Source organism: Protopterus annectens, chromosome 6.part0, assembly GCF_019279795.1.
Source record: "Protopterus annectens isolate FY-2018-M chromosome 6.part0, PAN1.0, whole genome shotgun sequence".
NCBI lineage: Eukaryota > Metazoa > Chordata > Ceratodontiformes > Protopteridae > Protopterus > Protopterus annectens.
In genome coordinates, this window is record NC_056737.1 from 1,145,464,627 (window position 1) to 1,145,481,312 (window position 16,686).

At 36.2% G+C, this 16,686-nt stretch overlaps 1 protein-coding gene across 1 annotated transcript in view; it reads right to left on the reverse strand.

The window, feature by feature from the left end:
• CCHR6.PART0H7orf57 (chromosome chr6.part0 C7orf57 homolog) overlaps positions 1 to 16,686 on the reverse strand; it is a 1,417,733-nt gene that overhangs the window by 365,197 nt on the left and 1,035,850 nt on the right. The window contains exon 6 of the mRNA XM_044074768.1: positions 4,257 to 4,369. Within this exon, the coding sequence (XP_043930703.1) occupies positions 4,257 to 4,369 (113 nt within the window). The remainder of the gene's footprint in view (positions 1 to 4,256; positions 4,370 to 16,686) is intronic.

Genomic DNA, 16,686 nt, shown 5'->3' on the forward strand with positions numbered 1-16,686 from the left:
AGATCCGAGAGACCCCGCTCCGAAGAAACAGGGGCTCCCGGGCCCAGCGAAAGGGAAGGCTCCGAGGCAGATGTCGGGGCCGAGCTCACCAAGGCAGCCCGAGGGAAGAGCAGGGTCGGACAAGGGTCCGATGCCACTCACCCCCTCGGAGCAGACCAGGGAAGCCCGACCACCGGATCCCTCCAAGGAAGGTCTCGAGGAGGAGATAAGAGTAGAAGCTGAAGGAGCAGAAAGGGGTGGTATCTGCCCCGCAGCCGTAGCAGTGACTATTCCCATAGACTCCGGCTCCGAGCTCTGGAGGAGACTCGAAGGAGGAACTTGAAGAGGGTGTGGACTAGTAGTCGTCTAATGAGACGGACTATGAAGCATTTGGGCTAGTGCCTGTGATTTTAACAATCTGCTTACCACTCTCTCCAAATCATGGTCTGAGAGCCTGGAAGACCTAGATGAACGGCTCCGATGGCTCCGCTCCGAAAGAAGAGGCGAGGTCGGAGCCGACAGTATCGGTTCCAAAGAGGGAGACCTGGACCTCTTCCTCGACGGAACCATCGGAGCCGAAGAACCCTCGGTTTCAGACGGAGCCGACAACTTATCAGCTCCAAGACTGGTCAAAGATGTATCGGCTCCGAAGGAAATAATGGTATCGGAGCCAGTCGGCGCCGATACCACAGCCTGAGATGCATGGTGGTCAGAGCCGGTCAGAGCCGACACCAATGTGGCAGTTAAAGTATCGGCACAGATAGCCATCGGTGCCGAAGGTTTAGTCAAAATAAGATCGGCTCCAGCCGGAGCCGATCTCGACTCCAAAGGAGTCGGAGCCAGGGCCAATGGCTTAGAAGCAGAAGCCTGGGCCTTGGAGGTCTTAGAGGGCTTGCCCGAAGCAGACTTGGCCGGGGAGCCCTCTGGTTTAAGTAGACCTCTCAGAATTAATTTATTTCTCCTTTCCTGCAGGACTCTCTGGCTGAAAGAGTGACAAATAGCACAGGAGTCCTGCAGGTGGAGAGGTCCCAGGCAATATATACAAGAAGGGTGACTGTCTGTCAGACATCTTCTGACAGCACGAGTCACACTTCTTGAAGCCTGAGACCCTCTGTTCTTTAGACATAGTGAGTACACACACAACACACTACTCACACAGTCCCAGATTCAGAAATTTTAACTTAAATAGGGAAAAAATAAACCACACACACACACCCTGACAGGAAGGGATGGGAGGGAATTGAAGGCCCGACTAAATAAAACAACTAGGGAAACAGTAGAACTAGAGCTAAAGACCCTACAACTATCTAAAAATGACAAATAAACTAAACTATGGAGAAAACTTAGGAATGGGGTGACTAAAATTTGTTTAACAAATTACTTACCAAGAGCTGGTAAAAGGAGTACCTCATCAGCGAAGCGGCAAACGAGATCTGGGTACTTACCGCCTTGCATCATGGGATATGGGGCTGCCTCGAGCTGGTAAAAGTGACTCTCGAGCTTAGCAAGTGCAGAGTCGGAGCCAAGGATCGGCTCCGAACCCATCCAGCAAGAATGAAGGCGAGATTGACAACTTAACATCTGTTGTTTTTGTAGTTATATTAATAAGGATTGTGCTTTTGCACCTACTGATGGAAAAAAAGTTTATATTTAGAACCTCAGCAACATGTAATACAGAAAATGTATATATTGCCAACTGTGAAAAATGCACTTGTTTCTCTACAGGAAAAACAAATTGTAAACGAAAAGAAAGAATATGTTCCCATTTATCTGAAATAAGAAGGAAAGTGGAAAATAACAATATATAAGCATATTGCATTTAACGATGACGGACATACTTAAATTTCAGGTAATACAGAAAACATATAAGAATGAATATGGCGGTGACTTGATTACTCTAACTGAACTAGCTGAATATAAATGGATCAATTTTTTTAAAGCCGACCATGAACCAGGTGCTCAATGCCGTAAATAGTATAAAACCAGTTTTGAAAATGGAACAAATGATGTTTTAATGTGTTTTTTTATTAATCCGGGCAGCACATATATTTAGCATATTTATTATATTTATGTTTTTTTAAGAGATAATTAATTTAATTGATTGAATGATGTGAATTAGCTGGCTTGTTAACTATATATATATATTTTTGATTTTGATGTATTTTTGGTTTGATGCACTGAGGAAGAGTTTGCATACTTGATAAACATTTTATATTTTAGTGGCGGCAGTTCCCTGATTTTTTGCTTTTTGGTTATTTTATTTGTATTTGGGGTTCATTCAGTTGGATACACAATTTTATTTTTGGTGACATTAGAACAATCCCGTCTTTGAAGGCTTTTAAGGACATTTGACTTCAATGAGGCACATCACAACAAATCCAGGTCTTCCCAAGCATGAAAAAAAATTGCAGGATATTTCACCATTGTTGCAAACATACCACAACAAAACTGCATCAGTAGTTCACTACTACTAAAGCTCATGACCTCCAAATATTCTGACATCTTTTCATCCTTTAGTGCCTCACTTCTCAGACATTTAGCATTTACTATTTTCAACAGAAAACTAAAATAACAAGTGTGATCAAACCCTTGATCAGGATGGTCTCCAGATAAAAGGTTCAATATCCCCCTCCCAATCTTCATACAAGGTCAAGATCTAGGAGTCAAGCAATTATGTAAGCAAGTGTAATAATGTATATGCACCTTGCTAAGGAACCTAAGATGAACTGATAAGTGCACATTTCCAAATATTGTGGTAAACTGAATCTATTCCAGTGAGATTAGATCAGAAAAAGTACATAAAGTCTATTGAACAGAAAGTAAAATACTTTCTGCGTCATGAAGCTGAACATCTGAAACTTATCAGTTTGTTCTTGTGGTTCTGCCTTAACCTGACTATTTGAACACATTAATAATTTGCATTTTCTAATGCTAGAGGACTGCTGTTATTTCTTGTAAGCTAATACAGGTGAAAATTAAAGGAGTACTGTACCCGAAAGTACTTCTGAATATACTTTGTGGCAAAAAGGTTGACTAACCTGACGATATGTATTTAGGTAAGCTATGTAGGTTCATAGGGAAGTACTAGGTTAGATGCCCTTGTAGGCCATTTCAAGACTAGCCAATTTCACTTTTTGTACTCAAAACAACCTATCCACTTTGATTATAGGTTGGCCTTACCCATCCCATGGTTGATCCCACGATCGATAATTATACATCACCCCTCATAAGAATAACTGGGATCATATCATAGATAATCATATAGCAGCACTGATGCATGATGCTCCCAGAATTGAACTCTTACAATATTAGTAGTCTGCATTTTGTATCACAGACTATATACTGAAAAACTGTAGGATTCAGTACTCCTTTAATTCAAAGTATAGTGGAAATACATTATAATAAAGTATACAGAATGTACTCAAAATTGATTTGACTTGATAATCCTTTCAGAACGGTAAACCAGACAGATTAAAATATGTAAATTTCTCCAGACCATCTTGACTGGGTATAGTTTTTACAACAATATACATTTTGTGTGCACCTGTTTGAAAAATATACAATTATTTTTTGTTTTCTACAAAACATCAAGAGATTTCATAATACAGATGAATAGAATTAATAATATGCAACATCTGTTATTACTAATTTCAATTTCTTGGGGACTAGACTAAAACAAAAATAACTAAACTGTCAGTACGAAAAACAACATGAATGGTAAACACTGTTGCAGTGATATAAATGCTAATGAGGGGGTAAATTTAGATAAGACAGCAATGAAAAGGTGTGAAGTAACAAAATAAAATATTCAGACCATCAGATTTAAGCCCGAATGATGCAAGTAGCACTGATGTGTGAAGAGGAAACTGAACAGAATTCTTGTACATCCAAGGAAATGACTGTTGTACTAAATACATGCTTTCTAAAGTGCAAACAGAGCTGCTGAAAATAATAATGTCCTACTATACCTGTATAAATGACAAAACAAACATCCTATATTTTGACTGACAGTTTCCTCTCAGTGAGGGTAATATGTGCCATGAACAGTAATGTGCTCAGATTTAGGTAGCATTTCTAACATATTTTGTCATTTTGATCCAGAAGCATCATTAAGTATATGAAATGCCGTTTGCAAAATGTTAAATTATTGAGCAAGGAGCAAACATAACTAGTTTCCACAAATTAAGTTTGCTTTCCTCTTCCAAACATTACAGTTCTAATGCCCTAAACCTCTAACTCACATTTTAACTGAATAATAAATTTATTAAATAAAATACCTGTGTCATAATCCTCTTTTTCTTCGTCATTTCCTCCTACATTCTTATTGTCAACATATCCAAAACTCAGCAGCTTCTGCATGCTAGTGGATTCATTCTTTTTTCGATTAAAACTACAAATGCAAAAAGATGCAGAAATGAAAACCTACATGCATTACAAAGTTAAGACTAATCCATACATTAATGTGAACGTTAATAAAGCAAATACATATTTAACTATTAATCTTCTAACATATACTCATCAGTAACTATTTTTTAGTACCTGCGCCCGGGTAAAAAGCTGAGTTCAACATCTGAACATGAGAAAGCAGCATCTAATAAGGAGTATAACCAGACTGCATTCAAGTGGTATCAGACATGATGCCTAGGCCTGTCCTCAAGACATGTCTGCCTGAAATATATATATATATATATATATATATATATATATATATATATATATATTCTTAGATAATGGGTGTAAAGGACTTAACGGGCAAAAGATGAAATGACTCAGCTATAATCATATTCCATTTGTGCAATGTGTTTTCTTCCTTAATATGACGTGCAAATAGTCTAGTGAGATGGAATTTTAGTCAATATGGTTCTTCAGAATATAAAAAGTTTTGAATAAGTTTTCAAAATACAAGCACCACCACCCTTAAAATGTCATTTGCCAAACATAGCAGCCACCTGTCAGTATTTTGTGTTCACACACAAAACCAGAAGTTATGTACTTAATATAACACTAGATCCTTTTCATCAAAGTCTGTCTGATATGACTGTTGAGTATCGAGCTACTCGTTGGCTCCGATCCAGCCATTTGCCAGTGCTTGAATGTCTCTAGATCCTTCAAAACTTTCCCACAATCCCCTGAGAACCTCTCATAGCTTCATAAGTAAGTACTAGGCTAACTCTCCATGAAGGCCATTTTAAGCCTAGCCAATTTCCTTTAACCTATCTCATTTGGTTATAGACTGGCTTTACCCATCCCTTGGTCAATAATTATATTACCCCTAATGAGAATATTTGGGATCATACCATAGATAATTTGAAGGGGCCCATGCATGGGATAAAATATTTAGGAGATACCTCTGTCCATTAGTAGTACAGAGGGCAGTCTTGGGGTAAATTTTCTGCTTCCCATCCACAGATGCAAGTAGCGCATGAATATGGACAGGGATGCTGTTCCAGGGTAGAGGTATCTTTTGAGATATATACCTGTCCGTCCAAACCATTCTGTTGATGCTGCAGAGGAGATTTGGATCCCTACACTAAGTATTTCTGATGCCATTTAACTTGCTGATATGCAGTAAATCCATCAGTACTGGGCTAGAGGATGCCTTGCATGCCAGACACAGGTCACCTCTTAGCACTCTGCAAGATGCAGACATGTTGTCTATGCTTTAAATCCCTTTAGTAAGTATCAATGAGGGTGTTCCAGTTGCTGCATGTGTCTAGACAGATACATGCCAAAAGGGGCATTATATTCAATGAGGACTGAGTAAAGGGGGGTAGGGACATCCTAGAAAAATAATTTCTTTGTTTATAAGCTGTGCAATATAGAAGGACTTCCTTACAACAATGGACACATGTTGGTCAAAAGTTTGGTCACTGTTCACATAAGATCTCAAATAACAAACTGGGTCAACTCTCAGAGGCGTATCGTTAATGTGGTAGTTCCATGGGATAGAGGACTTCCCAAAGGATACACTATTGCATTTTTGGCATTTAGTTTCAGTCCATGATTTTGGCACAAGTTATTTACTTGGGACAAACCTTCGTGCAATAAGTCACTGGAGGATTCAATGACTGCTCCTAGCTTACAGTCATCTGCAAACTTAGTCAGCCAGAGTCCTTTGTTATTTACTCTAACTTCAGAAAAGTATGTGTCAAACAGGAGAGGTCCCAGCACAGAACCATGGGGATGTCCACTGGTGACAGGTCTCTTTGTGGAGGTAACTTCCCCTATTTTGATTTCCTACATCCCTTCTGTGAGCAAGCTGGAAACCCAGTGGGTGACAGATTTATTCACTGTTTGGTTAGCTTTTCTACTATGCTTAAGTGGGGAATTGTATCAAAAGCTTTGACCAGATCAAGATATGCGGTGTGTATTGTTTGCTTCATCCATTGCTTTGGTGACCTTTTCAAAAAATCCACCAGAATGAGTAACCATGACCTGCCCTTGACGAATCCAAATTGTGATGGATCCAGTGTTTGGAGGTTCCCTATGATCTGATAGATTACTTCCATGATAAGTCTTTTCATGGCTTTGCATATGACTCTGGTCAACTTATGTATCTGCAATTGCCTAGGTCTGTGGAAGGTTTTTCTCTTATGCAAGGGAATGACTGCAGCTGTTCTCCATTCACTTGGTATAAAACCTGTATGGAGGCTGAGATTGAACAGTGTTGTTCTCTCCCTGCAGAGATTGAACTCTCCCTCCAGACGGAGTTTGCTGCCAAGTGACTACAGGTACTAGGAGTGAAATAATATTTGTAATCTTACAAAGACAAACTGTCAATTTTGCAAGGGGATGAAGCTTTTAATTATTCAGTTTGATAACCAGGACACAGCACTGATCCAAATGACCCTATTTCAGTCTCAGCTCAGACAAATATAAATGACAGTAGACAAGCAAGTTAACGAAGTATTACAGATACAAACAAAATGCTGTGAAGATAGTAATTAATCAATAACAGTAAAAATAATAAAGTACACAGTACAATAGGAAGGGATGGTTAGACTAAAAAGGGAAAAAGTAGGAAAGAGTGAAATAGTGAAGGGAGAGAGCACAAAGATTACAATGTAGTAAAAGTAAGGTAAGGGCACACAGAAATTAACTATATACAATACATGCAATGTGGAAGAGATAGCTTCTACACTTGGCATTGGAGGGAGAGGCAAACAAGTCACAGCAAGGCTGGACCAGTAACTAAAAATCTCTTGAGCTGCTAATGGGTTGAGACACCACTTGTGACACATTAGTACAGAGCAGCTGCTATACCCTTTCCATTAGCCAGCTGAATTTCCCTGGTATTGGAGTTGCCACCAGAAAGTAGCTCAAATCTAGGTCCCACTGCCATACTCTCATGGCGCCTCTGCAGAGAAGGACGCTGATCCTCCAAGCTAACTGATGCACAATACTATCAGCATCTTGTCCGAAGATGTCCCTGAAATTCCTGCAAAGCTAGGACTACCACTGTCATCTGCAAGATGTTGATGAGGCCTCTTAACTGTTTCCAAACTCCCTGGACCATCTTGCCCTCAACCCCCCCCCCACTTGACATAAGGCTGTGTCCAGGCAGCATCAAATGAAAGTGATTTGCTGTGAGGGCTATAGCGATGATTTCTGATAATTTATGAAGATGCCTAAAGTTAGGCAGAACTGCAAAATGTAGTCTCTGGCAGACAGTAATGATTTGTTGGTTGCTGCAGAGGGGAGCCAATCATTTATATAAAGGAAGACATGTATCCCTTTGAGTTGTATATGGGCTGTGACTACTGACATGTACTTGAACACCCAGAGAGCTGTGGTGAGAATGAAGTGCAAGACCTTGAACTAACAATAATTAGCCCCTAGCCAAAAGCACAAAAACCTTCTGGACTTCCTTGCAATCTTTACGTGGAGAAGTTCTATACAGCACATCCAGCTGTTCACATTGAGGTGTGGCAAAACTGCTGACACCATGATCATTCTGAAGGAAGTCTTTTTAGGTATCGGCTTAGGCTGCTTGAGATGTAAAATTGGTTTGCAGTCCTTGTTCTTTCAGAAAAACAATAACTAAATAAATAAATCTTGATTAGATTCCTGACCCTCTCTGATCTGGTCGGACCTCCCCTGGATGGCCCTTTTAGGAAGGAGGATGGTCACCTCCAAAACTGCTATCTTCATCTGCTGACGTGGAACATTTGGCAATGTCAGCTTATGTTTGGTAGTTTTTGGAAAAATTATATGGTATAGCCTGTGGATATAACCTTTAACCCCCAGTTGTCCTGTGTGATGAACATCCATGCAGCAGGGTGATATCAGCAGTGTCAGTGGCACAACAGCTAGCATTGCTCACCTTTGGTGGTGTAAGCTGGGGGTTATATTCCACTCAAGGTGACAGGATTTCTTTCCAGACTGCTGGCAGTGCAGTGCAGCATTAGGGAGTGCTACTCTCCTGTGTGTGCTGTCCTTTGGATGAGACACTAAACTGAGGTCCCATTTGCTTGAGTTAGTGGTAGCTCACGTGAATGTAAAAGATCCCCACGACACTTACAGAAAATAGTAGAGATTCTTTATTTACATAATCTATAAGCATTTACACTATCAAATTATTATTAACATTGCTACTTATTTACATCATATGTAATTTTTTTCAAGCTACAATGGATATAAAAAAGTGGACACATCCCTGTTAAAATACCAGATTTCTGTGATATAAAAAAATGAGGCCACAATAAATCATTTCAAAACTTTTCCCACCTTTAATATGACCTATAACCTGTACAATTCAATTGAAAAACAAATCTGTTAGGGAAAAAATATAAAAAAATAAAAAACATACAATAAGCTGGTTGCATAAGTGTGCACAAACAAACTAATACTAATGAAATGATTTACTGTGGTCTCATTTTTTATATCACAAAAACCTGGCATTTTACCAGGGGTGTGTACACTTTTTATATCCAGATCAACCATAGTATAGCAAACATTTTTTTATTGAGATTTTCATCCTCTTTCTTACTTATGTTTCTATATTAGCCAAATTCAATCATTTCCATATTTAAATGACTTAACTCTTAAAGTCACTCACATATTCTTTCTCTATAATCTTTCCTCATAAAATGTTTACCCTTTTAGATTCTATAAAACATGTTCAAAGGTTTAAAATTCACCACAATATAAACAGACTCTGTCTTTTATACTATTATATGGCATATTTGCCTTCAATGGTAATTTTTTGTATAGGCAGTCTCCATAAAAAATCTTGACCTTCTATGTGTCTAATATCTTTTCATTCTTGAAGTATTATCCTATTATGCTACATATTGTACTATCCTTCTAAACACCTCCTCCCTCTCCTTTTTTATTACATCTGCATTTACTGTAATAATTCTCATAATATGTTCCCTCCATTTTACATCAATAATAGTAATTCTACCTGTTATAACAGTAACATCTAAATCTTTAATTGTATCTTTATGTGAGTATTCCTGAACAGGTCTCTTTCCTGAAATTCCATATCACATTTTCTCCACTATACTTCTGTTTGAATTCTTTCTGACTGACAAACATCTAGTGTCTTAGTATAGTAACCATCACTATCTAGCTTTTTACACCACTCCAAAATTACTATCCTTCTTCCCAACTTCTTAAACTATTAACATTTAATAACAATACTTTACATGTACCTCTACTTTAATGTCTATTCACCCTTTTCATTTTTTTTTTCTTTTTTGAAAACTTCTATATTCTTTCTTTTCCTTTCTCTCACTCTTCTACCAATTTAATTTCTCTTTTGATTGACTATATTCCATTTAACATCTTCATTCTCATTTAAACCTGACTCCTCCGCTTCTATGTTTCAATCTTTCTTCATCTTATCTTTTTGTGTCATTTGTTTATCAGTAATACAGATATTTTCCCCCATTTTTTCCTACTTCTAATTCCTTTTCTGTCCCGTCTACCTTGTTCTTTTACTCCATCTGTTATATCCAATGCTGCTTCATTTTCTTTTTCTTCACACTCTCCCCCAAATGTCCTTTTTTACAATTATAGCATTTTGGTTCACAATTGCTTGCGTGTCCTATGCCCCCGCATGAAAAAGTCTTTTTTCACATTTAATTAAATTATCCATTTTTCCACACAAAAAACATGTTTTTGGTTGCTCCCAATATCTAACTAGGCCTCTTGTCACCTTCAACATTAATAACACTTGGAATATGCACAATACTGTTTTCTAGTTTCAATATCACATAGCAAGCCCATGTCCGAGTCAACAAACCTCTATTGTCATATACTTTTGACAAATTCAACACATCATTACATAAATATAATAAATGTTATTTTTAAAATCTCTTTTTCCACTTCAGTTTGGAAATGTATAATAACTTTCTTAGTGTCCCTAAAAGAGGGCTTAAGCACATAAGTTCCTTGGTGCATAGTTTTTCCTTTTTTTGTGTATTCTTCTATAAATCTTTCCGTTATCTGTCCAGTCTCAAAAATAATGTTGCAAGAAGTCAGTTTATTAATATAGACAAATGCTCTTACCTCATTTGTTTTGACCCCGAGCATCTTAATGACTTCGCCCTGTATCTGTCCATTTCTGTATCTTTCTTCTGTTCAATCTGCACTTTAAACAATCTCTTATTCAGAATGTTTTCTTCTTTCTTACCATGCACCCCTTCTCCAACTGTTTCTGGATACGATTTTTTTTCTCAGTCTTTATGCCTTAACTCTATTACACTTCTTCACTCTGTATCTTGTCCATCAAGCTCCCCACAATGTATCCTTACCATCTTCCAGTTCACTTTCATCGACCATGTCCAACAATAAATTATCCTGAAACCCTCCCAACTGGAGGGTTGCAATAATACAACCTTGTGTTGCATTTTCAGATATGAACAACTTCTGCTGGAACAACTCTTCTGAATCCACATCCACGACATCTGCCACATCAGGGCTGCTTTGAAAAGGCTCTACTGCTTTTTCCTATCTACAACACACCAAATCCATCAATCAGCTTCCCCTTCAGCTTGAACTCCTTTTCCAACAATGTAAACATCTCCGCTGTTTGGATAACAGCACCAAAAACATCATCCTCTTTGCTATTCTCCTTTCCAACCTCCATTATTGCTTAACTTATCTTCCTATTTCTCCAGGCTGCCTTTGAGCCCAGAATGGAAGCAGGAAGCAAAACACACCACACACAAACACGGCCCCCTACGGGAAAGAGTAGGGTTTTTTAATTGATATATACATTACATATTATTTACATTTATTTACAAATCTCCATACATTATAAATCTCAATTTAAGCATTCTCCCACTCTTTATTTTTTACATTTTCTCCAAAATCTTTGTCAAAGTCCATTTTTCACTGCATTTAATTTAATTTAGTCTCTCGTTCTATACAGTCCATGAAACAAAATATTACTCTGTCCATTTTCTTCACTCCTTCCTGTTTTCATGCACCATAATAACCAAATTCTATTATGTCCATATTTATTTGCTCAAATTTTAACAAACATTTCACTGTATTATGTTTACATATTTCTTTCCACAAATTATTAACACTCACAATTTTAAAAAACACATACTCAGTAGTCTTAAACTCTCCACATTTGTTACATATTTTATCTTGCTTTTTCCTACATGGCATATTTGCCTTAACTGGCAATTTTCTAAGAGACCATCTCTATAAAAAAAATACATTCTTTAATCTTTATAGTTTTATCTCATTATGTATTTTTTATCTATTTCTAAATCATTCCATGGATCAATGCAATAAAATGCTTCCACATTATAACTACCATTACTTTTTATTTTTCTCACAGAAATCTCACATATATATATATTTTTCTTTTCCATAACAAATTTGTTTCATTTCTTCATTCACAATGCTTTTCTTCTTTTTTAACTTCTATTCCTTCCCACATTTCTTTGTATTTACAATATAGTATCATGGGTCTATATTAAATTGTTGAAACGGCATTACAGCGAATGCTATTTCGACAACACAAAGAATAAAATACAACAGCAGCGAAGCCCCAGGTCACGGTAGACCAACAACACAAAACACAAGTTAAACATTTTAAAGTGAGGGGCTGTGCCCCCCAACTAAATATACCAACTCCGGGATTGCACTACAGTGGGGTAAAGAGCAATGTCACGGCTCAGGCCAAGGGATTTTTTTCCCTATGAAAAAAATCGCTGACTTAAGCTTTTGCTGTTATTGCATTTCACTTTTTATGTCTCGTCAAAACGGCATTCACTGTAATGCCATTTCGACAATTTAATACAGACCCAGTATCATTTCTATCAAGTTTTTATTTTCTGTCACGATTCCTTTTAATATCTTATATAAAATTGAAGATACTGCATGCACTATTAGATTTATTAAACCCAAGCCTCTTTGCTCTTCTTTCATATACAGAATCCCTCTCGACTGGATTCAGTCTAGAGCCCCATATAAAAGAAAATATAATCGTCATTAGTTCTTTTTAACAGGAATCATATAGATGTTAGCAACATAATACATTTTTCCTATTACCATGGTGCTCAACAAGTGTGCTTTTTCTATATGAAAATCTATATTATTTCCAAAAAAATAGTCATATCCTTTACTTTGTTGAGTAGATTATCCCATTGTTGTCTGTACTTTCCTTCCAAATATTATTGCTAATATAGCTCTATATTTTTACTGAACTCAATACCTCCTATCATATCTTCACAACCAAATCCGTTACTTTTCTCTTTATTTAGACTTAAACCAATTTATTTAAATTTATACTTACTTTTTCATTTACTTCTTCCATCCACACTTTATTTTTAACAATACAATATCATCTGTATAATTATACATTGGCAACTGTACCTCATCATTTTGTATCCGCTACTTGACATTTTATTAATTTCCTTCACTATTACATTCATAACTAATGAGAAAATTACACTACTAGCTGGGCAGCCTTGCTTTAGTCCACCTTCTATTTTTATTTCTTTCCCAATCCAGCCATTTAGATTTAATTTCACATAGTTCCTTTCATAAAACAGATTTTATTTCTTGTAAAATTTTTTTGCTTACATTATATGCCTGCAAAACTCCCCATAATGATTTATACTGAATATTATCATAGGCATTACTTATATCCCTTATCATAACCTTCACTTCTACATTTTTATTTATATCAGTTATTTCTCTTCTTATCCATAATAACTCGACTCCCTTTTCTTTTCTATACATTTTGGTCATCTATTATTCTCATAAATTAAATCTGTAGTATTCAATGTTACAGGTCTCCAATTTATCTCCTCTACATTTCTTTTTTAAATATAAACTTTATAACTCCTGTACATATCTCTCTCTAATTCCAGTTTCTAACTATGCATTCATAACTTCTATAAAAATATTTTTTCCACTCCATTTCTTTATACATACCATATTCAATCCTGTGCAGTCCTGTTGCAAAATTCATGTTAATATCTTTTAAAATTTCATTAAATTATTTCATAGTTATTTTTTGTTCTAAATACTCATTATCTTCATTATTTAATTTTTCACGTTTATAAATATGTTCTGTTTCCTTCTAACAAACAATTCCAATACAAATTCTTTAATTATTTCATATATTCCTTCTTACGGTCTTATTTGCTTACATTCCTTATTTTTAATTCTCTTATTTTCCTTCTTTTATTTTACTCAAATATGGTGCTGCTACTTTTCCTTCCTTGCAAACATTATTTCTGTTTATATAACACATTAATTTTAATTTGATTCATTTTATATATTTATCTTTCTTTTTCATAAAAGGAATGTTTCTTCTCTGGTAAGTCTCTGAATGTTTATTGACTTAATATCTTATAACTTTTTCTTTTCTTCCTTTCTTCCTTATACATTCTAAAACACTTTTTTATATTTCTCTCTAAAATTAAGCCACCAAACAGTCCAGTTATCACAAAACTCTCATTCATATGATTTTTCCATAATTCCATAAGTTTTTTTTCTCTTCTAAATCCAATTCCTTTTCATTAATTCTCTTTATTCATTTTCCTACTCTTATATATTCTTCATTTTCCTGTACTTTAACCCCTATAGCCACATGATCTGAACATCCAGCACACTTAATTCAAAATTTTAACTTTTAAACTATTAGGTATTAATCAATTTCTGTCCTAAGTTCATTCCTTTTGTAGGTCCAGTGGTTATTTTCCCATACACTTAACTTTCCACTTCTCATAATTTCTTTAAACCATTTTAACATCACAATGATTTTTTTTCTTAAATTACAGTTAAAAATCACCTACCACTATAATGTCCATATTTTCACAAACATATTCAAGAATATTTTTAAATATTATTTCTCGCTAGTTTTGTTACATATGCATATAAAGCTATAATTCTATACACATTTTTCCATCTCAAGTCTACTACCATAATTCGTCCTAGTTAAACTATGGTTACAGCCAATATTTTAATGCTTTCTTGACATAACATACATATGCCCAAGCACGTTTCTTTCACATGTTCCAAACTACTGCACCATTCCAGAGTTTTTCAGTTTGTGTTCTTTCTTTCTCTGTTAATAACCTGATATCTTCTAAAACAATAATATGTGCCTCTACTGCAGCACACCATTGTAATATACATATTATCCTCTTAATGTTTTTCATACTGTTCACATTTAAAGCTATTTCCTTTCTTATTTTCTCTAAGCATAACATTTGTAAATTTTCTTTTCATTTCTTTAACTCTTTTCCCTATTCAATTCTTTTGATTTCTTACTATGCACCAGTCAGCTTTTTCCTCACTTCTCTCCTCGGTTTCTTTTTCCTTGTTACTTTCTTTAACTTCATGTATAACCTCTATCAGTCACATCTTTTTGTACATTGTCTTGTATAACACCTTCTACATCTTTCTCCTGTATAACTTCATTTTCATTCTCTTGCACATTCATTTGAAATTCTAGCCATGAATGGCCGGTATTGCCATATTTTTTGCACTTTAAAATCACATTATTTGCATTATACCCTGTTTTGCCACATAAATATTTTTTATCACATTCATTGATTAAATGTTCATTTTTCCACAAAAATAAGTCTTTGATTGACTCCTGCATTTCACAAACCCCCCATTACCAAGAACATTAATAATACAAGGTACATGCATAACATCATTACTCCACATTTCCATCCCCCAAGTCCATAGTCCTCTTTCATCTATATTTTTGTAGTGCCCATTACTTCTTTACATATAGTTAACAAATGCTCTTTCAGTTCTAAGCTGGATCATTATTTGTTTTTTTTTGTCTGTAAAAAACTTGCACCACATATTCTGACCATGGATAAATATTTTCTTTTGGCCATATACACCCAAAAAATTTTCATGGCATACCCAGTCTCAAATATAAAGTCATAAAATGTCTCAATTAATTAAATGCTGTTACCTCTTTTTCTTTGACACCCAGAGGTACAGTGACAGAGTCCCAAACCTCATACCTGTCCAAACATTCTTCTTTTTACTGCTCACATGTACCGTATAATTTTTTTGTTTCTTTTATTTCTTCTTTCCTTTGTTCCTTTTCCAACAGTTTGTGCATAAGTTTTTCTCTCTGGAACTTTTTCTGGCAGAGTCTCTTCTTCCTTTTCTTCTTCTATTGTTTCCATGAAATTGCTTTTCCACTTTCTGGCTCACTTTGGTTTACCATTTCTTTCAAATAACCATCCCATAACCCCCCCCCCCCGACTGGAGGGTTGTAACTGTGCAATTTTTAGAGGTAATCGTCTCTCCTTCAATCTCCTCTGAAAGTTTTCCTCTGAATCCATCTCCGTTTCAGCTACAATCTCCTTTTCCTTCACAATCTCCTTTTTCTCCTATGTCGCTGTTTTTTCTGCACCATCAGAAAAAACTTTCACTCCAGTTTCAGCACAAGCTGAATCAGCCCAGTCTCTGTTTCTCCAGGCCAGCTCCATGCCTGGAAGTGGAACAGGAAGTCTGTTGTGTCACACACAAATACTTCTACTACCAAGAGTAGGGGAAGGTCTCCAGTGTCCTGGCCAAATTTACCCTAGTTTTATAAATACCTCCTCTGGTCTCCCCTGAAAACAGGATACTAGCCTAGTGAGACTAACCCAGTCAACAAAAGATTACATAAATTAATTAAATTAAATAAATAGAGGTGAACACCACCTGACTGCCTCTAGAAATGAACAGCCAAGCAAGCTTTCACAGGTGATGGTTTTGCCTTCCAGAGAAAGGTTTCCTGTAGTCCTGATTATGCAGAAGCATATGACCACATGGTACATATCCATTAAAGGGGCTTCCTTTGTCAAAGCCATCCCTATCTGAGAAGGAATCAAATGGTTGACAGTAATATTTTTTGAACCACAGCTATAGAACCTTTCCTATTCCTATTGAAGGATCTAGAAGGATTTTCAAACCTGATTCCCAAAGGCAGACAATATCTTCTTATCTTGCTCACACCTTATCAGCTTTTCATTTACTGTTAGACCAAAAGTTAGATTCATCATACAAGGAGTTAGTAAAGAATGCCTTAAAGATGTCCACAAAATCACACAAATGGAGCCACACATGACACCTGAGGATTATGCTTGAGCCTGCTGCCCTAGCTAACCCATCAGCTACACTGTGATACATATGCATGGAGAGATTAAGAATACTGATCATAGTATTCAGGGTGGTTAGTAGACTCCTGTGTGATATGCTGACCCAAAGTATCCATGC